Here is a 25557-nt window from a genome sequence, read left to right as displayed (position 1 = left end):
TGTTACAAAGACAACTAGACAGTCGCTGGTTGACTATAGGGGGTCTACAGACCACATACCCACTAAAAGGAATTCTGGAATTCCTTCTGCGCTGTTAATGAGTATAGTAGATTCTAACAACATACTTACTGGTGACTTTAATATCATCCCGCAAGTCCCGATAGAAAGATTAAAAAACCCTGCCCAACAAATTACTTACCCAGATAACACAAAAAGGGGATAAAAGCTGCTTTCTAAACTAAAACACTCTAGAACTGACAGATATTTGGAGGGATAAAATCTCTAATGTAAAAGATTATTCTTGCATCACACATCCGAAAGACACATTTTTCCTTCATAGACTTTTTCGTGATTTCTAAATTGTTAGGCGCAAAAATAACTGATATAGAACCAGTCACTATTTCAGACCACGCAATAATAATACTTCAAATTAACACTAAACCTGAGGAGCACAAAACCTGTATGTGCTCCTTCCAAAAATACCTTTACCGTGACCTAAATTTTCAAAGATATCTGGTCAGGGAATGGTATTCATACAAGTCCACAAACCAGAAACACCACGATAATGCAATGCTCTACTGGGAAAAGGGGAAAACTGTGTTGAGAAGGGTAGTTACCTTGTAAAACAAAGAGCAATTATCCCAACAATTAGAAGATCCAAAAATAAATACCTTCAGAGTCCCAATAAACACACTAGAAATAATTATAAAAATGCAAAAAAACTCATAGCTTTTATGCAGGAATAAATTGGAACCTTAAATACCCTTAAAGCAAAACTATACAGATATGGCAATAAAACTGGGAAACTCCTGGCTAAACTTACCAAACTATTAAATGGTGTTAATACTAACAGAGCAATTAACTACAAAGAAAATGTATGCTACTAATGCAGACATCCAAAACATATTTAGAGACTACTACCAAAACTTGTATCAAACAATATGATCCTTCTCGCAAACAGCCACTCTGTCAATCAGACACGATCCCCAAAATATCTTATAAATGCAAACATTAAAAAAAAAACATCATTGAGCAAGATGTATTAAGAGCTATTAGTGGTGACCTACCATTAGAAAAAGGATAATGAAAGGCAAGGTCACACTTTCACAGCACTTTACAGAGGCTCACATTAGTGTTATTCTTAAATCAGGCAGAAATCCCCTCACTCCAGAATCTTATTGTCCTATCTCCCTAATGAATATGGACTACAAGTTATTAACAAAAATCTTGGCAAATAGGTTAGCTAGTATCTTACCAAACCCAATTCCCACAGATCCGACTGGATTTGTGAAGGGAAGAGACTTTTTGGAAACTACAAAAAAATAAAGAAAAAAAATAAACTTTCAGAGGCCTGTGCTTTATTAGTAGATGCCGAAAAGGCATTTGACAGAGTTTTATAGGATCTCCTCTTTTTTACACTTTCAAATTTGGAATCTTTGCTGCATTTGCACAAACCATTCAAAACCCTATACTCGAATCCTCAAGCCTCCATAATGGTCAATGGGGAACTCTCACAACCTTGCTTTCTTCAAAGGGGCACACAACAGGGATGTCTGCTCTCCTCTTTGTTGTTTGACTTATATATAGAACCTCTCGTGATTAGAATACGTAATGATACAGAAGGCTTACACATAAGAAATGTAACAACCTATTTATAATGTTTCAGTTTGAGCTGGGAGGATTAACGGAGATAAGGATTTAGAAGGAACAGCAGTAATAACGTTAATAGCTAAAAACAAGATGAATGAAAGTTTGGTTTATTTCCAACATTTTTTAGATGCTGCTTTCCATATGCTTGAAACTTACCATCACTTTAAGTTTGATGAGAGCGCTATGGTCAGGCAAATAACCTGAAATGGCACCCGGGGGACTGGTAACAATATGTGTATGATTAAATTCTTTTACGATGCACTTTGAGTGATACGATACTCTCTTTCTAATTAGAATTGTATATTAAAGTGTGTTTGGTTATGTTAACTTGTGTAGATAATGAAACATGTAAGACGGAGCGTGGAAGAATTAAAAGGAAAAAAGAGATGGCACCAATACAAAGACTCTTTTCTTATTTTTGTCTGAGTGTACAGTGTAATGCCAAAGAAAAAATATAGTACAATGTCACTCATGTATAACTGTATAAATACTATAAAGCTATGTCATCACTATCAATAAAGATTGGAGAAGAAAAAAAAAAAGAAATATGGGAGAGATTGTCTATAATCTTAGGTACCCACATCTGGTTTAACTGAATTAAATCTTCATGGACCAGACAATTTTAAGAGACTTTTGTTTACTTCTATTATCAAATGTTATTTGCTCTCTTGGTAATAATAATAATAATAAAAACAATAATTTGTATCCTTTGTTGAAAAGCATACCTATGTAGACTCAGCAGCAGCAATACACTACTATCTGGTGATTAGTAACTATACACATAGGCCTCTTGTTATTGGTTCACCAGATGTATTTAGCTAGCTCCCAGCTGTGCATTGTATGGGTTAAACACATAGCAGTCCTCCCAACTGTCTATATTTGATAGGGACAGCCCCTAATTCTGAGCTCTGTCCCTTTAAAAAAGCCATATGATTTGCAGAATTTTCCTTAGCCCCACCCATAGACATTCCAGACGCGGCTACAACTGACACAACCGTAACCCCGCCCACTATCCACCTGTGACTCCACCCCTCTCCCCCGCTTAGAAAGCAATGATGGCCCCCTTCAACCTCCTGAGTCCCTCATACCAAGCCACACATGTTGGGAGGTATGATATAGTTATTTTGAAGCAATAGTAACATGTTCTAACACATTTAAGCAGTTCCTTTTTGAATGTTCATGTCCCTTTAAACTTGATGAAAACATCAAAATATATATAAACTCTGGCTGCACTGGTCTATCACTTATGGAAGCCATGACTGAAGTCCATTCATTGACTGGCTGACCTGCCATGGCTTGGAAATGACATCATTACACCAGCAACCACTTAAAGGTACATGAAGCCTATAATTTTTCTTTCATAATTAGGATAGAGCATACAATTGTACTTCTATTAGCACATTTTCTTTGATCTCTCAGTATCCTTTGTTAAAGGAGCAGCAATGCACTACTGAGAGCTAGCTGAACACATCAGGTAAGCGAATCACAAGAGGTATATATGTACAGCCAAAAATCATCAGCTAGCTCCCAGTAGTGATTTGCTATTCATATGCCTACCTAGGTTTTCTTTGCCACAAAGGATAACAAGAGAACAAACCAAATTTGATAACTGCAGTAAATTGGAAATTTGTATAAAATTAGATTATCTATCTAAATCATAAAAGAAGAATGTTAGGTTTCATATCCCTTTAACTTACTTTGGTATTACAAGGATTTGTTAGCAACTATAAGCTGAATACAGCTTGTCCCCAAAAGGCACTAGTCTAGGAAAGCCCTTTTGTCTCACCTTTCCATCTGCCATACAACTGACTTCCCTCTATAGTATCCTCACTAAATAAAATAATACATATGGCAGCAGTGAGGGGCTTATGCAAAAACAATTAAAGGGGCGTGAAAGTCAATATTAAACTTTCATGATTCAGAGTGTTTAGTTTAAAGGGACAGTCTACTCCAGAATTGTTATTGTTAGCGCTGCAGAATTTGTTGGTGCTCTAGAAATAACCGATAATAATAATAATTGTTTAAAAAGATAGATAATCCCTTTATTACCAATTTACCAGTTTTTCATAACCAGTACGGTTATATTAATATACTTTTTACCTCTGTGATCACCTTGTATCTAAGCCTTTGCAGACTGCCCCCTTGTTTTAGTTCTTTTGACAGACATGCATGTTAACCAATCAGTGCTGACTCCTAGGTTACTCCACGTGCGTGAACACAATGTTATCTATATGGCACGCATGAACTAATGTCCTCTAGCTGTGAACAACTGTCAAAATGCCCTGAGATAAGAGGCGTCCTTCAAGAGCTTCGAAATTTGCATATGAGCCTACCTAGGTTTAGCTTTTAACAAAGAATACCAAGAGAGCAAAGAAAATTTGATGATGAAAGTAAATTGGAAAGTTGTTTAAAACTGCATGCCCTATCTGAGTCATGAAAGTTTAATTTTGACTAGACTGTCCCTTTAAGAACCCCCCCCCCCCCCCATTAAATTTGCTTCAATCTATTGGTCTTTTTTATTGAAACATAGCTCCTTTCCATAAAAAAACTACCAGGGGGCGCTATAATAATAAATGCAACCCAAAAAGTGTAAGCATATCACAAAAAATGAACAAATAAAGAATAATGATGAAGCAAGAGATAATTAGCAAACACAAAGGGAGATATAAGCCCAATAATGTTCCACCAAAATCACAGTATCCTGGAGAACGTCACATTCAGTCTGCAAAGCAACTAGGGTTCTTATTTGTCCATCCTAAAAATACCAATCAAACAGAAAGGTGCCACATGTGCGTATCAAACTGCTACACCAAAAATACTGCTCTAATAACATCCGTTTCATCAGCCCACTGATGCCTAATGAAGCGGCTGTTATTAGAGCCGAGAAACACGTCACGTATTTCACAGGGGAATTAATATTATCCCCTTTACATACTAGTTTTGGGTTATTTTTTATTAAAAAGATATGAATGTTGATTTAATGAATGTATTTTATAACAACCACTAGAATACTCTACTACATTTGATACAGCAGTTGGAAATCGAAGCGATCATAGATCCATTAGTTCCTGCCCAACCGGGTGTCAGTGAGCGAGTACACTGCAAGATACTAGCATGTCTCCAATAGCACACCAGGATGCTATCTGCAAATGTGAATACCCTGTTTACTTGGAACCATTTTTTGGTGTAGCAGTTTGATACGCACATGTGGCGCCTCCCTGTTTGATTGATATTCCTTTTCATAAAGGCATACTGACGTAGACACAGGAGCGTGCACAAATGTCTTGAGCACTATATTGAGCAGTAGTGTATGCAACAATGTTTGTAACATTATTATACATAAAGCGCTTCATTCTCTTGGTATCCTTTGCTGAATTTTTTTTGTCCTTTGTTTTTTTCTGGGCAGGCAAGAGAATATCCTCAGGAAAGATGACTTTAAGGCAGAAATGTCCATGTCTACAGCAGCTTCCTGGGATGGAGAAGAGAGTAATCATTATAAAAGCTTTGCTGACCTCAATAGAGAAGCAGCAGCTCTCAAACCTTTGGTGAAGACACGTTCTGACCAATTAACCACAACTGGAGATCATAATGTAAAAGTGAACACTAAGATGATGTCTTTAGGTCTATCCAATCTTCTCAATGGTAAACTTAGTGTGTTACCCACAATAGCAATCATTGAAATGTTATAATCAGAAAAAAAGACCTTTTCTTCCACCCTTTGTTACCTCAACAGGTCCCAGTATCCTTGCGAAGACTCTTAGCGGCAGAAGCGTAATGACTGTAACAAAGAGACCATTGAGGAAGGACAATTTTACAGCGGAACCACGGTGGGATTTTGAGGAAGACTATTCTCTTGATCCTTCATCCACACAGACCGTAAGTGCTTGAGACAAGTAATCCGAACTCCAGTAGTGGATAAAGCCAGATCATGTTCCATTATAAAGTTTGTAAATGTAATTAAAGGAGCATTAAAGGAACATGATACCCAAAAAAATATTTCATTATTCAAATAGAGCATACAGTTTTAAGCAACTTTCTATTTTACTAATCTTATCAAATTTTTTTCTTTCTCTTGGTATCTTATGTTGAAAATCAGTGATGTAAGCTCAGAAGTGTGGATATGTCTGGAGCACTATCTGAGAGCAGTTTTGCAAAATGTTATTCATTTACAAGAGCACTAGAGGGCAGCACTATTTCCTGCCTTGTAGTTCTCCAAACACCTACCTAGGTATCTCTTCAACAAAGAATACCATGGGCATAAAGCAAATTTGATAATAGAAGTAAAAATTGCATGTTATGTCTGAACCACAAAATAAAATGTTTGGGTTTCATATCCCTTTAAAAGAATTTTAATATATGAAACAGAAATAAAGCACTGAATTGCACATGATGTCCCTTTAACAATAACCTAATCACAGTTGTCTTGGTATTTTGCTAAGTGCACAGATAGAAATACTTCAATACAGTAATGTCCAGTAGTTTCAAGAGAATGAGAACTGCTGGATTCATCTTTACTTGGAGGGGTTGTGAGCAAATTATAAAAATGATTTTCATTTAAAAAAGTATAACTTTATTTTTAAAATGGCTAAATAAAATTAACGATTCTAAGTATGAGGTGTCAGCCATGTTGCTGCCATGCAGAAGTGTGAGGTAGAGGATCTAGTTTTGCCAGGAAGAGGAGACCGCTCTCTCTGATGTTCACTCAAGCCCTAAGGGATCATATTACTTAAGATGGTAGCAGGCGCTTTTTATTATCTTGCAGGATGACAATCTGTTCATCCTTTTACACCAAAAGCAACAGAACTGCATGGTCCAAATTGAAATTAGCTGCTATATTTGCTTCTAGCATAAAAGGGTGAAACCACTGATTTATATTTTACTGACACAATGAGGGTTAAACTATGGCCTCTATTTATCAAGCCGTCAACTTACCTGCATTCGACGGCACCAATACGCTCTCCTAAGATCGCCTAACATTGCGGCCGCAGACCTGAATACGTTTTCCAAAATTATCAAAAAAGCTGTCAAAAAGCCGTGCACCAAGTACGGGGCGCTGAGCAGCGGACTGTTGTTAACTAACAGTCATCGATCTCGCTGCTCTTCGGCTTTTTTTCAGCTTTCTTGGTACCCTGTCACTAAACATCCACACTATACTATACTGTTTTACCCCCTATACCGCAACTAAATAAAGTGTTTAAACCCTAAACCACCGCTCCTGGAGCCCACCGCAACTCTAATAAATGTATTAACCCCTAAACCGCCGCTCCCAGAGCCCACCGCCACCTACATTATACATATTAACCCCTAATCTTCAGCCCCCTATACCGCCGCCACCTACATAAAGTTATTAACCCCTATCCTGCCGCTCCCAGAGCCCACCACCACCTACATTATACATATTAACCCCTAATCTTCCGCCCCCTATACCGCCACCACCTACATAAAGTTATTAACCCCTATCCTGCCGCTCCCGGACCCCGCTGCAACTGAATAAAGTGTTTAACCCCTAAACCGCTGCTCCCGGAGTCTAGCGCCACTTACATTATATTTATTAACCCCTAATCTGCCCCCCCTACACCGCCGCCACTATATTAAATGTATTAACCCCTAAACCTAAGTCTAACACTAACCCTAACACCCCCTAACTTAAATATAATTTAAATAAATCTAAATAAAATGATTCCTATTTAAAACTAAATACTTACCTATAAAATAAACCCTTAGCTAGCTACAATATAACTAATAGTTACATTGTAGCTATCTTAGGATTTATTTTTATTTTACAGGCAACTTTGTATTTATTTTAACTAGGTAGAATAGTTATTAAATAGTTATTAACGATTTAATAGCTACCTAGTTAAAATAAATACAAAAGTACCTGTAAAATAAAACCTAAGTTACAATTACACCTAATACTACACTATCATTAAATTAATTACCTACATTAACTACAATTAACTACAATTAAATACAATTAAATAAAATTAAAAGTACAAAAAATAATAATAAAATAATTATAAGTTTTTTAAACTAATTGCATCTAATCTAATCCCCCTAATAAAATAAAAAAGCCCCCCCAAAAAATAAAAACCCTACCCTACACTAAATTACAAATAGCCCTTAAAAGGGCTTTTTGCGGGGCATTGCCCCAAAGTAATCAGCTCTTTTACCTGAAAAAAAGTACAATACCCCCCCCAACATTAAAACCCACCACCCACTCAACCAACCCTTCTCTAAAACCCACCCAATCCCCCCTTAAAAAAACCAAACACTAACCCCTTGAAGATCACCCTACCTTGAGACCTCTTTACCCAACCGGGCCAAAGTCCTCCACAAAGCCAGGCGAAGTGGTCCTCCAGATGGGCAGAAGTCTTCATCCAAGCCGGCCAGAAGAGGTCCTCTAGACGGGCAGAAGTCTTCATCCAGCCGGCATCTTCTATCTTCATCCATCCGGCGCGGAGCGGGTCCATCTTCAAGACATCCAACGCAGAGCATCCTCTTCCAACGACATCTGACGACTGAATGACGGTTCCTTTAAATTACGTCATCCAAGATGGCGTCCCTTGAATGACCTCTTCTGGCCGGCTTGGATGAAGACTTTTGCCCGTCTGGAGGACCACTTCGCCCGGCTTCGTGGAGGACTTCGGCCCGGTTGGGTGAAGACGTCTCAAGGTAGGGTGATCTTCAAGGGGTTAGTGTTAGGTTTTTTTAAGGGGGTATTGGGTGGGTTTTAGAGTAGGGTTGGGTGTGTGGGTGGTGGGTTTTAATGTTGGGGGGGTATTGTGCTTTTTTTTCAGGTAAAAGTTCTGATCACTTTGGGGCAATGCCCCGCAAAAAGCCCTTTTAAGGGCTATTTGTAATTTAGTATAGGGTAGGGCTTTTTATTATTTTGGGGGGCTTTTTTATTTTATTAGCGGGATTAGATTAGGTGTAATTAGTTTAAAAAACTTGTAAATATTTTATTATTTTCTGTAATTTAGTGTTTTTTTTGTACATTAGATAATTTTATTTAATTTTATTTAATTGTAGTTAATTGTAGTTAATGTAGGTAATTAAATTAATGATAGTGTAGTGTTAGGTGTAATTGTAACTTAGGTTAGGTTTTATTTTACAGGTACTTTTGTATTTATTTTAACTAGGTAGCTATTAAATCGTTAATAACTATTTAATAACTATTCTACCTAGTTAAAATAAATACAAAGTTGACTGTAAAATAAAAATAAACTCTAAGATAGCTACAATGTAACTATTAGTTATATTGTAGCTAGCTTATGGTTTATTTTATAGGTAAGTATTTAGTTTTAAATAGGAATAATTTTATTTTGATTTATTTAAATTATATATAAGTTAGGTGGTGTTAGGGTTAGTGTTAGACTTAGGTTTAGGGGTTAATACATTTAATATAGTGGCGGCGGTGTGGGGGGGCAGATTAGGGGTTAATAAATATAATGTAGGTGGCGGCGGTGTAAGGGGGGCAGATTAGGGGTTAATAAGTATAATGTTGGTGGCGGTGGGCTCTGGGAGTGGCGGTTTAGGGGTTAAACACTTTATTTAGTTGCGGCGGAGTCCGAGAACGGCAGTTTAGGGGTTAATAAGTATAATGTAGGTGGCAACGGTGTAGGGGGGCAGATTAGGGGTGTTTAGACTCGGGGTACATGTTAGGGTGTTAGGTGTAGACATTCCCATAGGAATCAATGGGATATCGGGCAGCAGCGGACATAAGCTTTCGCTGCTTTCCGACTCCCATTGATTCCTATGGCATCCCTGGCCTCCAGGGCGGCGGATTGAAAACCAGGTATGCTGGGCCGGAAAAGTGCAGAGCGTACCTGCTAGTTATTTGATAACTAGCAAAAGTAGTCAGATAGTGCCGAACTTGCGTTCGGAACATCTGTAGTGACGTAAGCATCAATCTGTGTCGGACTGAGTCCGGTGGATCGTATGTTACGTCACTAAATTCTACTTTTGCCGGTTTTTAGGGTTTGATAACTAAGGCGAATCAGGCTCGCCACAAATACGCTGCGGAATTCCAGCGTATTTGCGGTTGACGACTTGATAAATAGAGGCCAAAGACTCTTTTTGTTTATAGAACAAAACCCCATATTGCCAGTAACACACACAGCTATGGTTTAATCCCTTTGATGACAGCATCATTTTTTTCTACATACAGTGATACCTGTTTCTGCCATACAGTACACACCAATGAATGATACTACAACTACTAAATGTAGCCACCAATCAGCAAACGCTACCCAGGTGCTGAACTAATAATGGTCCAGCTCCTATGCATACATTCCTGCTTTTTCAAATACAGATAGCAAGAGAACGAAGAAAAAAATATAACAGGAGTAAATTAGAAAGTTGCTTAAAATTGCTGCTCTGTATAAAGATTTTTTTTTTGTTTTGTGTCCCTTTAATCAAAGATGACAAGGGATAATACAGCCTTTTCCCTGCATATTCCTGAGACATCACAGTTCTATTGACATAAAACCCTCATATTTGAATGGTTGGACATCACTCTTTCAAGTGAGAGACCTTATGACATATTTCTATGGTGAGGGGGTAATAAAGGCGTCTTAAAATTTCCCAGAATCCTCTATGCTTAGAGGTATGTGTCATTGTTATAACAATCAGGTGGCAACTGGACAAACACAGGACCACTCTTTTGAAAAATCAGGATTGCTGCTTTCAAGTAAGGGGTCTCAAGTTTTGTAAGTATAATGAGGGGAAACACAGGGGTTACCTCTGCCCCTAATGTTGTTCCATATGTCTATAGTTCAGTCAACTGATCACTGTTGTCACTATTGCAGAAATGTTTTATGGCAATCACCTACTGCCTAAAGAGAGTGCTAACTTGAAAATGGTTAACCCCCCCTTTCAAATGAGGGGTATTAGTGACAATTGTGCATTTTACAGGAACATATTACTAAAATATTAGTGTTTCAATGAAACTCAGTACCAATATATGGAAAATGCTAAAAAAAACATCATAAAGACATGATAATTGGAGCAAATATTCAGCTAGATTACAAGTTTGTGCGTTTGTCTTTTAACGCTGAAAACATGGAATTTTCAGCATTAAAACAGCACCGCAGCAATTATGAGTCTTGCCGGTATAGGTGTACCGCAAACCTTTTAGCCTGTAATGCAACGTCAGTACCGCACTCGTAATTTTTTTTTTTAATGGGATTCCCATAGCGCTGGTATTACGAGTTTTGCAAAACAGCAACAAGTATTGGCACACATCCAAATACTTAAAGGGACACTAAACCCAATTTTTTTCTTTTATGATTCGGATAGAGAATGCAATTTTAAGCAACTTTCTAATTTACTCCTATTATCAATGTGTCTTCGTTCTCTTGCTATCTTTATTTAAAAAGCAGGAATGTGATGCATAGCGGCCGGCCCATTTTTGCTTGAGAACCTGGGTTATGCTTGCTCATTGGTGGGTAAATGTAATCCTCCAATAAGCAAGCGCTATCCATGGTGCTGAACCTAAAATGGGCTGGCTGCTAAGATCTACATTCCTGCCTTTAAAATAAAGATAGCAAGAGAACGATGAAAAAGTAATGATAGGAGTAAATTAGAAAGTTGCTTAAAATTACATGCTCTATCTGAATCATGAAAGAAAAAATTTAGGTCCAGTGTCCCTTTAAGTCCACATATTTATAACATTTATATATGCTGCAAAAAATATTTTTGCTTGCTAAATATTCTTAAAATTTTTAAAATAAAATTGGGATCATATGACATATATTTATGCTGCAAAAAAAATTGCCTTTTAAATTTGCTTTTAAATTTTTAAACAAAGTTGGGATCTTAGTCACACAATATGGCCATATTCTGCTAAGCCAGTCACCACTTACAAGGTGTCCCAAAATAGACGGGTCCTAACACTAAACAGTACTATGCCTCAAATCATGACTGCACAGAATGAAATTCCCTAGCTTTATATATACCACAATCACATTGTCTGGAACACACCTGGGCAGGGTGGTGTGCTTTAACCAAAGGGATTTGGTCAGCTCCCTATTTAAGAAATACAACAACAAGGGGGTTTGGCTAAGCACACCAAAAAACATTTAATATATTAGCACACATATTGTCAGTATAGGTGTACCTCAAGCCTTTTAGCCTGTAACGCAACGTCAGTACCGCACTCGTAAAAATGAAGTTTTTTAATGGGATTCCCATAGCACTGGTATTACGAGTTTTGCGGTGACGCTAAAAAGCGAGTGTTAAAACGTCAAGATCCGTAACGCCATCTAAAGTCAGTAGTTATGAGTGTTACGCTACAAATCTGTAACATAAAACTCATAACTGATAAATTTGAATTGAGTGGCGGTAACAAGATGAGGGTGTTAGTGAATGATAAAGATCTCACTAAACAAAACGCAATATAAATCTAAATGTATAATAATAATAAAACTGTTAAAAATCTATATGTATAACAATATATAAATATTTATTGTCTATACAATTAGCGCAAAAGGAGATAAAGTATAAACATAAAAAACAGTTTAAAAGTTGTGGCCACAACTTAGCATGATAAACAATCCTAAAAACGAATAGGATAATTCTAAGCTTAAAAAGGCAATTAGTTTGCAATTTCCTAAACCAATAAAACAGTCTCCTAGAGAATGTATATTAAATAGGACGTCAATAAAGTATGTGTAATCAATGTGATATAAGAAGGTTAATTATAGTATACTAATAAAAAAATGACACCTAAATCCAACACAATGATGTGAAAAATAGCTAAATATTAAACATCAAGTGAAAAGACACATTTGTATCAAAGCAAAGCTTATTAATGTCCCAATAATATTGACACCGATCAAAGTCAATTTTGGAGATATCAGCATCCACTAAAAAATACTTAGTTGTGTATCTTAGTTGTGTTCCGGATTTAACAAACTGAGGGTGTCCATGTAAATTGATGATTTAAAAAAACCTTCATTTCGGTTTTAATCTCTATATAGGGTGAATTAGTATAGATCAATATGAAATCAGATCCTTTGTAGGACCCTGTGCATCTGTGTGTGAACGGGTGACAAGTTGTTTCTTAAATGTGCTAGTAAGTGAAAGTCCCTTGACAGGTCAAGTTAATCCGTGTGTCCATGTATCCTATCCAGGATGGTCGATGTTTAGCGGCAGGTCAGCTTACATACTCTGCTGTGTGGCAGACTTACCTGGCTGTGTTCCCCGGCCAACGTGTGCTCCGTGCGGGGCGGAAATGCTGACAGCTTCTTCACTGCCTATCACAGCTGGGTCCATTTGATTCAAATCAGCCTGTCAGAATATATTCACCAGCGGTAGTATCCTTGGTCTTTCCGGCTTTCCTTTATCCAGGTCCTATGGTCCGTCCGGTGATTTAAAGAGGTTAATTCTCCACAGTATTACTTCTACGCGTTTCAGCACCAGAGTGCCTTTATCAAGATAATTTTGTGCAGTCGCTATGTTCTTTATATGCAGTCTTGAATACCTGTATGAAAACCTTAGATAATATAATCTTTGAGGCAAGAAAAGAAAATATACTCAACGAAAAAGGATTACAATTTTTAAAACAACTGACTCCTGTAACACCCATTTTCTATTATTTACCTAAAATCCATAAATCCTTAACTAAACCACCTGGAAGACCCATAATCTCTGGAATAAATTCGCTTACATCAAACCTCTCCCAATATGTTGACAGGTTCTTACAACCATTTGTGAAAAAATTACCTACATATCTAAAAGACTCAACAGAATTTTTGAATGGTCTAAAAGAGATAATTTGGAATGAGAATGTAATATTGGTAACCTGTGATGTAAGTTCTCTTTATACTAATATACAACGTACCTTAGGACTTAATGCCATCAAACACTTCCTACATAATGACAAGATTTTATATTAAATAATAATTATTTTAATGGACAATTCTTTTTACAAAAAAAGGGCACTGCGATGGGTACAAGGTTTGCGCCCAGTTATATGAACTTATTCATGGGGAAATTCGAACAAGATTCTATTCTAGAAACCCCCTGGAGCGCAAACCTCGTACTCTTCAAAAGGTATATAGACGATCTGTTTCTTATTTGGACTGGAGGTGTAGAATTGCTGAACCTATTCATGGAGGATCTAAATAACGATAGGTGGGGCCTTTCATTTACCTATGAATATAGTACTAAATTAATCAACTATTTAGATATAACAGTGGAAATTGTAAACAATGAGATCAAGACAAAAACTTTTTTCAAACCAGTAGACTCGAATAATTATATCCATTTCAATAGCTGTCATTATGACAATGGAAACTTAATATACCAAAGATTTTTAAGATTGAGAAAAATTGTTCAGATAAGGAAGATTTTCTCATACAAGCCTCTGTTTTAGAGGAGAGATTTGCGGAAAGAGGCTATGATAAGGAATTGATCTCTGAAGCACTAAATGGTGCAAAAGTGTGTGATAGAAACCTATTGTTATCTAAAGAAAAGAGAGTTCCTTATAGACAAGAGGGAAGAAATGATACTACATTTAGTACTCAATATAATTAAGATTTCAGATTCATCAAGAAAGTTCTACATAAACATTGGCATTATGTCCAAAAAGACTCCTTTTTAAGTGAAATAACGCAATCAAAGCCCAAAATTATCTACCGCAAATCAAAAAATCTAAAATCTATACTGTCTCCCAGTGATTTCAATAAAGGTAATATAATAAATAAAAATGTACAAGGTAATATTCTTGAGGGGTTTTTCCTTGCCATAAATGTAAGGTGTGTAAGTTTAGTAACAGGTGTAAAATGGTAGAGTCCACCAATTCAGATTTTAAATTAAGAATAAGGGATGTCATCAAATGTACAGATGTAAACGTAGTTTACATTATCCAATGTCCTTGTAAGAGACAATATTTAGGCCAAACGGGACAACCACTAAGAGATAGAATCAGGCAGCACTTAAATAATATAGAAAGAGGGTTCAAAGACCATTTACTCTCTCTACATTTTAAAGAAGCCCATAATCAAGATACAAAGGGACTACTATATTGGGGAGTTAGAAAGATCACTGCAAGAAGAGGTGGGAACTTAACTCATAAATTATTACACACTGAGGCGGAGCTCATTGTGAATTTCGCTTCATTATCCCCTGGGGGGCTCAATGCAGAACTAGATCTAAACCCATTTAACTAAGCATCTGTGCCTCATCTATCAAATGTAGGATTAATATATATGGAACCATCAGAATATAGCCCACATTTGAGACTACTCAGTAATTGGTTAGAATTTAGTCTTTAGTTTTAAGTTTATTAGTTAGGTTTTAGTACATTTCCCCCCTTTAGCAATAAGCCTATATGTGTAATCATTTTAGATTAAATGTTTTTGTATAATTTTAAATTAAATGTATGTGTAACCTTTTCCTCTAAGGATATATAGATATCCTATTAAGCAGATGTATAACAATGCTATGAGTTATAATAATTCTCTTTTAAGATTATAATAATCTGTTTCATATGAGTGAACTGTTTTATTGTCCTATTTAATATGAGACAATGCTATCAATATCTGCTTACATATGGATAACATATATATGATTATTATCCTTTGTTGTAAAACCAAACAGTATTATTAACTGCAAAAAGACTCTGAATGAAAATCAAAGTCAATACAGCTTTAAGATCCAGCCTGAACATACGGGTCATACATACGGGTATTCAAGACTGCATATAAAGAACATAGCGACTCCACAAAATTATCTTGATAAAGGCACTCTGGTGCTGAAACGCGTAGAAGTAATACTGTGGAGACTTAGGCCTCTAGTTATCAACGTGTCTACCTCAAATACGCTGGAATTCCGCAGCGTATTTGAGGCGAGGCTGATTCGCCTTAGTTATCAAGCCCTAGACACCGGCAAAAGTAGAATATAGTGACATAAACTTCGATCCGCCAGACTCAGTCCGACACAGATCGATTCTTACGTCACTCCAGATGTTCCGCCGATGTGCGGCACAATCTGACTACTTTTGCTAGTTATCAAAAAACTAGCAGGTACGCTCGGCACTTTTCCGGCCCAGCGTACCTGGTTTTCAAACCGCCGCCCTGGAGGCGGCGGATCCCATAGGAATCAATGGGAGTCTGACCATAGCAAAAGTTCATGTTTGCTGCTGCCACATATCCAGGGCCACCACTAGAAATTTTGGGGCCCCTGACTTAACCATTGATCAGCCCCCCCCCCCATTTGACATGTGCAATTTTTGACCAAGTGACTAAAACGTATATGCACTTTATTCTTAAGTGTTTATTTAAATTTGGAAATGTTGTAAAGGTAGTAACATACAAACACAGACACACTCACACACACACACACACACACTCACACATAAGGATTCACATATAGACACTCTAGCAGGCACGCAAAGAAACGCACTCAGCACTTGTTTACATTGACCTGACAAGTAATGAGGTAGAGTATAGTTTTGTAAAAAAAAGGAGATTTAGAAAACAAAATATGGAGTTCTGATTATCTTTTTGTAAAGGAAGATGCCAGCTAAATGAAAACAGCATGCAGTGGCTGAAAGGAAGGCCCTGAACTGTCTAAACAATAATTTAAAGGTTAAATGGTGGATTAGGTGACTTCCGGAAAGGTCTCATTAGTCTCAAAGTCTGTAGAAAGATGTGAATAATCAGTAGTAAGGTAAAATGCCCTAAAAAGGAACAGACAATGGACACACACACACAAACTCAAACTTGCACATACACCCAAGGAAACACCGACAGAGACAGCCTCAGAAAACACACACACACAGAGACACCCACAGAAAACGCACAAAGACATACACACAGAGAGACAACCACATAAAACACAGAAATACATACTGTACATACACACACCCTCACAGAGACATCCATAGAAAACAGACATACACACACACACCCACCCTCACAGAGGCATCGAGAGAAAATACACTAAGACAAACATACACACACCCTAACAGAGACACCCATAGAAAAAGCTCAGACATATGCACACACCCTCACAGACATCAACAGAAAATGCACAAAGACATATGCATACACCCTCACAGACATCCACAGAAAATGCACAAAGGCATACACACCAACCCTCATAGAGAGACGCACAGAGAAAAAATAGAGACACAAACCAAAGCACAAAGACATAAACGCAGACACCCACAGAAACACTCACAGGAGGAAACATTTATGCACCTTGCATCCCTAAATCAACGGTGTGTGTGACATGCATGATAAAAAAATGCAGAAATTAAGAGATCACTTTAAAAAAAATCATATTTGTAATTGTGCGAACAAAAATAATTCTGTGAATTCAAAATTGAACATTAATGATCAACCAAGAGCACCACTTCAAATATAGTGTACAAATGTTCCCATCTGTCAGCTGCACTTATGGATTTTGAAAATGCTGTACTCTATATTGTCTTGGTGGAACCATAAGCTGTGGTACTCATATCCTATCTAAGTTAATTTCATTTATAACTCTTTATTCCATGTTCTATATTTTATAAATACACATCATAAACTTAAAGAAATAATGATTTGGAGATAGATTTATTATTATATTTTATATCTAAATGTTTTATCTATGAAGAACATATTTAATGTGTAATTCTTCTTTGAAATAGTATATTTTATTCTAATCATGATTTTATAACTCCACAATCATACCATTAGATCTGGTTGAATGCAGGATTTAGGCTTGTTGGTATGTATTTCAAAATCAAGTCAGCTGTAGTGTAAACTGAACAGTTTTAAGTTAATCTGTCTCATTTCAAACACTGAGCAATCTTAGTCTGAGAGTAACATATTATGCAGATGTAAAAATCTTAGATAAAATGCCTCCTTGCATCTGAAAAGTCCTTGCATAAAGGGGCAGTAAACTGAAATGTAATATATATATATATATATATAATATATATATATATATATATATATATATATATATATATATATACACACACACACATAAAAAATGCATATCTGCCAAAAGGGCACCTACCTTTTGTGTATTGAGGAGGAAACATTTCTGTATGGTTTTAAATATAGAATTTCTACATCATTGTCAAATAATCATAAATACACTGCTGCTAAAAAAAAATAGTTTTTATGGACCCCTGGCCCCACCATACAAATACTACCACACTGAAGTTACAATCCGAAATTGCACAAAGAAATAAAAAACATTTGCTAAGTAAGTCCTACCTCCTCTGCAAATGAAAGTGATCTGCCATCTTACTCAGGAACACACTGTACAAACAAAGTGCCAAGTCTGTCTCACACTGTGCATAGTGGCTTAGTGCACATTCAGAAATCCTCTAAAATGCTAATACTTCTTGTAATAACATTTCCCATGCTCAATTAGCACTCTGCTGTAGTACCCACTGGTGCATACCAAAATGTAAAAAAAAAATATATATATATTTTTTAGTTCTTGCCTCATGGGCCCCCCTGGCCCATTGGGCCCCTGACAGGAGTCACCCCTGTCACCCCCTGATGGCGGCCCTGCACATATCTCATTCATTCCTATGGGAGCTGTCTACACCTAACACCCTAACATGTACCCCGAGTCTAAACACACCTAATCTGCCCCCCCCCTACACCACCGCATCTAAATAAATGTATTACCCCCTAAACTGCCACTCCCGGATTCCGCCGCAACTATAATAAACTTATTACCCCCTAAACCACCGCTCCCGGAGCCCACCGCCACCTACATTATTCCTAGTAACCCCTCTCCTGCCCCCCTATACCGCCGCCACCTATAATTAAGTTATTAACCCCTATCCTGCCGATCCCGGACCCCGCCGCAACTAAATCAATAGTTTAACCCCTAAACCGCCGCTCCCGGACCCTGCCGCAACCTATATTAAACTTATTAACCCCTAATCTGCCCCCCCTACACGTCACCACCTATAATAAATTTATTAACCCCTATCCTGCCCCCCCTACACCACTGCCACTGTAATAAAATTATTAACCCCTAAACCTAAGTCTAACACTAACCCTAACACCCCCTAACTTAAATATTAATTAAATACATCTAAATAAATTTAACTCTTATTAACTAAATTAATCCTATTTAAATCTAAATTCTTACCTTTTAAAGAAACCCTAATATAGCTACAATATAAATAATAATTATATTGTAGCTATCCTAGGATTTATTTTTATTTTACAGGCAAATTTCAATTTATTTTAACTAGGTACAATAGCTATTAAATAGTTATTAACTATTTAATAGCTACCTAGTTAAAATAAAGAGAAATTTACCTGTAAAATAAAAACTAACCTAAGTTACAATTACACTACACTATACTTTAATAAATTATTCCTATTTAAAACTAAATACTTACCTGTAAAATAAACCCTAAGATAGCTACAATGTAATTAATAATTACATTGTAGCTATTGTAGGATTTATATTTATTTTACAGGTAACTTTGTATTTATTTTAGCTAGTTAGAATAGTTATTAAATAGTTATTAACTATTTAATAACTACCTAGCTAAAAGAAATACAAAATTACCTGTAAAATAAATCCTAACCTAAGTTACAATTAAACCTAACACTACACTATCATTAAATAAATAAAATAAATGAAATACAAATACCTACAAATAAATAAAAATAAATACACTAACTAAAGTACAAAAAATAAAAAAAGAACTAAGTTACAAAAAATAAAAAAATAATTTACAAACATTATAAAAATATTACAACAATTTTAAGCTAATTACACCTACTCTAAGCCCCCTAATAAAATAACAAAGACCCCCAAAATAAAAAAATTCCCTACCCTATTCTACAATTAAAAGATACCAGCTCTATTACCTTACCAGCCCTTAAAAGGGCCTTTTGCAGGGCATGCCCCAAAGAAAACAGCTCTTTTGCCTGTAAAAAAAAATAATACAACCCCCCCAACATTAAAACCCACCACCCACATACCCCTAATCTAACCCAAACCCCCCTTAAATAAACCTAACACTACCCCCCTGAAGATCTTCCTACCTTGAGTCGTCTTCACTCAGCCGAGCCGAATTCTTCATCCAATCCGGGCGATGTCTTCATCCAAGCGTGGCGCTGAAGAGGTCGATCATCCGGCTGATGTCTTCATCCAAGCGGGGGCTGAAGAGGTCCATCATCCGGCTGAAGTCTTCATCCAAGCAGGGGCTGAAGAGGTCCATCCTACCGGCTGAAGTCTTCATCCAAGCGGGGGCTGAAGAGGTCTTCCATCCGGCTGAAGTCTTCTATCAAGCGGCATCTTCAATCTTCTTTCTTCTGGCTCCATCTTCATCCCGCCGACGCAGAACATCCTTCCTCCACGACAAACTCCTGACGAATGAAGGTTCCTTTAAATGACGTCATCCAAGATGGCGTCCCTCGAATTATGATTGGCTGATAGGATTCTATCAGCCAATCGGAATTAAGGTAGAAAAATCTGATTTTCTGATTGAATCAGCCAATCAGATTCAAGTTCAATAGGATTGGCTGAACCAATCAGCCAATCGGATTAAACTTGAATCTGATTGGCTGATTCCAGATTATTCCTACCTTAATTCCGATTGGCTGATAGAAGTTAAAGGAACCTTCATTCGTCGGGAGTTCGTCGTGGAGGAAGGATGTTCCGCGTCGGCGGGATGAAGATGGAGCCGGGAGAAAGAAGATTGAAGATGCCGCTTGATAGAAGACTTCAGCTGGATGGAAGTCCTCTTCAGCCCCCGCTTGGATGAAGACTTCAGCCGGATGATGGACCTCTTCAGCCCCCGCTTGGATGAAGACTTCAGCCGGATGATGGACCTCTTCAGCCCCCACTTGGATGAAGACTTCAGCCGGATGATGGACCTCTTCAGCGCCATGCTTGGATGAAGACATTGCCTGGATTGGATGAAGAATTCTGCTCTGCTGAGTGAAGACGACTCAAGGTAGGAAGAGCTTCAGGGGGTAGTGTTAGGTTTATTTAAGGGGGTTTTGGGTTAGATTAGGGGTATGTGGGTGGTGGGTTTTAATGTTTGGGGGTTTGTATTTTTATTTTACAGGCAAAAGAGCTGTTTTCTTTGGGGCATGCCACGCAAAAGGCCCTTTTAAGGGCTGGTAAGGTAATAGAGCTGGTATCTTTTAAATGTAGAATAGGGTAGGGAATTTTTTTATTTTGGGGGGCTTTGTAATTTTATTAGGGGGCTTGGAGTAGGTGTAATTAGCTTAAAATTGTTGTAATATTTTTATAATGTTTGTACATTATTTTTTTATTTTTTGTAACTTAGTTCTTTTTTTATTTTTTGTACTTTAGTTAGTGTATTTATTTGTATTTATTTGTAGGTATTTGTATTTCATTTATTTAATGATAGTGTAGGTTTAATTGTAACTTAGGTTAGGATTTATTTTACAGGTAATTTTGTATTTCTTTTAGCTAGGTAGTTATTAAATAGTTAATAACTATTTAATAACTATTATAACTAGCTAAAATAAATACAAAGTTACCTGTAAAATAAATATAAATCCTACAATAGCTACAATGTAATTATTAATTACATTGTAGCTATCTTAGGGTTTATTTTACAGGTAAGTATTTAGTTTTAAATAGGAATAATTTATTAAAGTATAGTGTAGTGTTAGGTGTAATTGTAACTTAGGTTAGTTTTTATTTTACAGGTATATTTCTCTTTATTTTAACTAGGTAGCTATTAAATAGTTAATAACTAAAGCTGTAAAAAAGCCGAAGAGCAACGAGATCGGATGAGTGATAACTATCACAGTCCGCTGCTCATCGCCCCGTACTTGGTGCACGGTGATCATAGGACCTGGATAAAGAAAAGCCGGAAAGACCAAGGATACTACCGCTGGTCAATATCTTCTGACAGACTGCTTCGAATCAAACGGACCCAGCTGTGATAGGCAGTGAAGATGCTGTGAGTATTTCCGCCACACACGGAGCACACGTTGGCCGGGGAACACAGCCAGGTAAGTCTGCCACACAGCAGAGTCTGTAAGCTGACCTGCCGCTAAACATCGACCATCCTGGATACAGGGACACACGGATTAACTTGACCGGTCAAGGGACTTTCACTTACTAGCACATTTAAGAAACAACTTGTCACTCGTTCACACACAGATGCACAGGGTCCTACAAAGGATCTGATTTCATATTGATCTATACTAATTCACTCTATATAGAGATTAAAACCGAAATGAAGGTTTTTTGAAATCATCAATTTACACGGACACCCTCAGTTTGTTAAATCCGGAACACAACTAAGTTACACAACTAAGTATTTTTTAGTGGATGCTGATATCTCCAAAATTGACTTTGATCTGCGTCAATATTATTGGGACAATAATAAGCTTTGCTTTGATACAAATGTGTCTTTTCACTTGATTTTTATATTGAGCTATTTTTCACATCATTTTGTTCGATTTAGGTGTAATTTTTTTATTAGTATACTATAATTAACCTTCTTATATCACATGGATTACACATACTTTATTGGCGTCCTATTTAATATACATTGTCTAGGAGCACTGTTTTATTGCTTTAGGAAATTGCAAACTAATTGCCTTTCTAAGCTTAGAATTATCCTATTCGTTTTTAGGATTGTTTATCCACAACTTTTAAACTGTTTTTTATGTTTATACTTTATCTCCTTTTGTGCTAATTGTATAGACAATAAATATTTATATATTGTTATACATATAGATTTTTAACTGTTTTATTATTATTATACATATAGATTTATATTGCATTTAGTGAGATCTTTATCATTCACTAACACCTTCAGCTTGTTATAAGTTGTTTAAACCTAACCGTGTGGAGAGATCTCAGTCCTTATTTGAGAGGCAAAGAGGGTGAGACTAGGTCCAGATTCATTCTTATTTATTAAATTGATAACTAAACTGCTACAAAGTGCACTAAGCACCCATAAACTACCTATTAACCCCTAAACTGAGGTCCTCTCGCATCGCAAATACTATATTAAACTTATTAACTCCTAATCTGTTGCTCCCGACATCGCCATCACTAAACATTTTTATTAACCCCTATTCCGCCGATCCCCAATATCGTCACCACTATAATAAACGTATTAACCCCTAAACTGCCGCACTCCAGCATTGCAAACACTATTTAAATATAATTAACCCCTAATCTGCCATCCACCCACATCGCCCCGACTATACTAAAGTTATTAAGCCCTACACCACCGCCACTATAAGAAACCTAATAACCCCTAAACCAAAATCCCCCCACATCGCAATAAACTAATTTAAACTAGTAAACCATAAACCTAATGCCCCCTAACTTTATATTAAAATTACAATTTCCCTATCTTAAATTAAATCTTACCTGTCAAATTAATAAAAACTAAGTTTAAAATAAAATAAAACTAATATAATTATTAAACTAAAATTAAACTAACTGCCAATTAAATAAACTAAACTAGACATTAAAAAAATTCTAACACTACTCTAAAAATTACAAAGTATCTAATTACAAACAAACAAAAAGACAATTACAAAAACACAAACACTAGATGACGGAAAATAACAAACAAAATGATCAAAAATAAAAAAGAATTACACCTAATCTAATAAATGAATCATCCAATAGAATGAGAGCTACTTAAATCCTATTGACTGATTTGAACAGCCAATAGGATTTTAGCAGCTCTAATTCCTTTTGGTTGATTCAAATTTTTCAGCCAATAGGAATGCAAGGGACGCCATCTTGGATCGCGTACCTTGCATTCATGATTCAGTGTATGGCGGCGACCACATGAGGAGGATGCTCCGCGCCGGATGTCTTCAGATCAAGATAGAAGATGCCGCCTTGATGAAGATTAAAGCGGCCGTCTGGATGAAGACTTCACGCTGCTTGGATGAGAACTTCTATGCCGGGATGAAGATTGAAGAGGCCGCCTGGATGAAGACTTCTCGCTGCCTAGGTGAAGATCATTCAAGCGGGACTTCAAAAACTGTGGATCTTCGGGGGTTAGTGTTAAGTTTTTTTAAGGGTTTTTTGGGTGTTTTTTTTTTAGTTTAGGGTTTTGACATGTAAAAGAGCTAAAGGGCAATGCCCATCCAAATGCCTTTTTCAGGGAAATGGGTAGATTAGGTTTTTTAGATAGTTTTTTTATTTTGTGGGTTTTGGGGGGTGGGGGTTTGTAATGTTAGTGGGTATTTGTATTTTTATTTCACGAAAAGAGCTGATATCTTTAGGGCAATGCCCCACAAAAGGCCCTTTTAAGGATTTAAGGGCCATTGGTAGTTTATTCTAGATTAGTTTTTTTATTTTGGGTGTTTTTTTTTTTTAATGGGTATTAGAAAAGGAATAATTTTTTATTATTTTGGATAATTTGTTTGTTATTTTGTGTAATGTATTTTTTAGGGGGTATTTGTTTTTTGTAGCAAAAGAGCTGTTTAATTTAGGGAAATGCCCTACAAATGGCCTTTTAAGGGCGCCCCAAAAGGCCCTTTTAAGGGCCCTTGGTAGTTTGAGGGGTGGCGATTTGTATACTGTTAGGGGGTAGTTTTTTTGTAGCAAAAGAGCTGTTTAACTTAGGGCAATGCCCTACAAAAGGCCCTTTTAAGGGCCCTTGGTAGTTTATTCTAGATTATGCTTTTTATTTTGGGGTGATTTTTTTTTTTTAAAGGGCATTAGAATAGGAATAATTTTTTGGGGGGGATAATTTTTTTTTGTAATGGTAGGTTTTTTATTTTTTGTAATGGTAGGTTTTTTATTTTTTGTAATGGTAGGTTTTTTTATTTTTTGTAATGGTAGGTTTTAGTGTAAGGTAGCTTAGGTTTTATTTGACAGGTAAGTTTTTTTTTTAACTAGGTAATTATTAAATAGTTAATAACTATTTACTAACTAGTCTACCTAGTTAAAATAAATACAAACTTACCTGTGAAATAAAAATAAAACCTTAGCTAGCTACAATATAACTATTAGTTATATTGGCCTAGATTTGGAGTTTGGCGTTAGCCGTGAAAACCAGCGTTAGAGGCTCCTAACGCTGGTTTTAGGCTAACTCCGGTATTTGGAGTCACTCAAAATAGGGTCTAACGCTCACTTTTCAGCCGCGACTTTTCCATACCGCAGATCCCCTTACGTCAATTGCGTATCCTATCTTTTCAATGGGATCTTTCTAACTCTGGTATTTAGAGTCGTGGCTGAAGTGAGCGTTAGACATCTAACGACAAAACTCCATCCGCAGGAAAAAAGTCAGTAGTTAAGAGCTTTCTGGGCTAACGCCGGTTCATAAAGCTCTTAACTACTGTACCCTAAAGTACACTAACACCCATAAACTACCTATGTAGCCCTAAACTGAGGCCCCCCCACATCGCCGCCACTCGATTTAATTTTTTTAACCCCTAATCTGCCGACCGCCACCTACGTTATACTTATGTACCCCTAATCTGCTGCCCCTAACACCGCCGACCCCTGTATTATATTTATTAACCCCTAATCTGCCCCCCACAACGTCGCCTCCACCTGCCTACACTTATTAACCCCTAATCTGCCGAGCGGACCGCACCGCTACTATTATAAAGTTATTAACCCCTAATCCGCCTCACTAACCCTATAATAAATAGTATTAACCCCTAATCTGCCCCCCCTAACATCGCCGACACCTAACTTCAAACATTAACCCCTAATCTGCCGACCGGAGCTCACCGCTACTATAATAAATGTATTAACCCCTAAAGCTAAGTCTAACCCTAACACTAACACCCCCCTAGGTTAAATATAATTTTTATCTAATGAAATTAATTAACTCTTATTAAATAAATTATTCCTATTTAAAGCTAAATACTTACCTGTAAAATAAATCCTAATATAGCTACAATATAAATTATAATTACATTGTAGCTATTTTAGGATTAATATTTATTTTACAGG

General features: G+C 36.7%; 1 protein-coding gene across 1 annotated transcript in view; it reads left to right on the top strand.

The window, feature by feature from the left end:
* Positions 1-4502: 4502 nt before the first annotated feature.
* The window catches only part of LOC128635642 (alpha-N-acetylgalactosaminide alpha-2,6-sialyltransferase 1-like), a 289952-nt gene continuing 268897 nt past the window's right edge, over positions 4503-25557 (top strand). Inside the window, exons 1-3 of the mRNA XM_053688731.1 lie at positions 4503-4546; positions 5057-5292; positions 5384-5526. Of these exons, the coding sequence (XP_053544706.1) occupies positions 4503-4546; positions 5057-5292; positions 5384-5526 (423 nt within the window). The remainder of the gene's footprint in view (positions 4547-5056; positions 5293-5383; positions 5527-25557) is intronic.

This window comes from Bombina bombina, chromosome 1 (assembly GCF_027579735.1).
Source record: "Bombina bombina isolate aBomBom1 chromosome 1, aBomBom1.pri, whole genome shotgun sequence".
Taxonomy (NCBI): domain Eukaryota; kingdom Metazoa; phylum Chordata; class Amphibia; order Anura; family Bombinatoridae; genus Bombina; species Bombina bombina.
The sequence above is the reverse complement of the archived record's forward strand: the minus strand, read 5'-3'. Positions and strand labels throughout refer to the sequence as shown.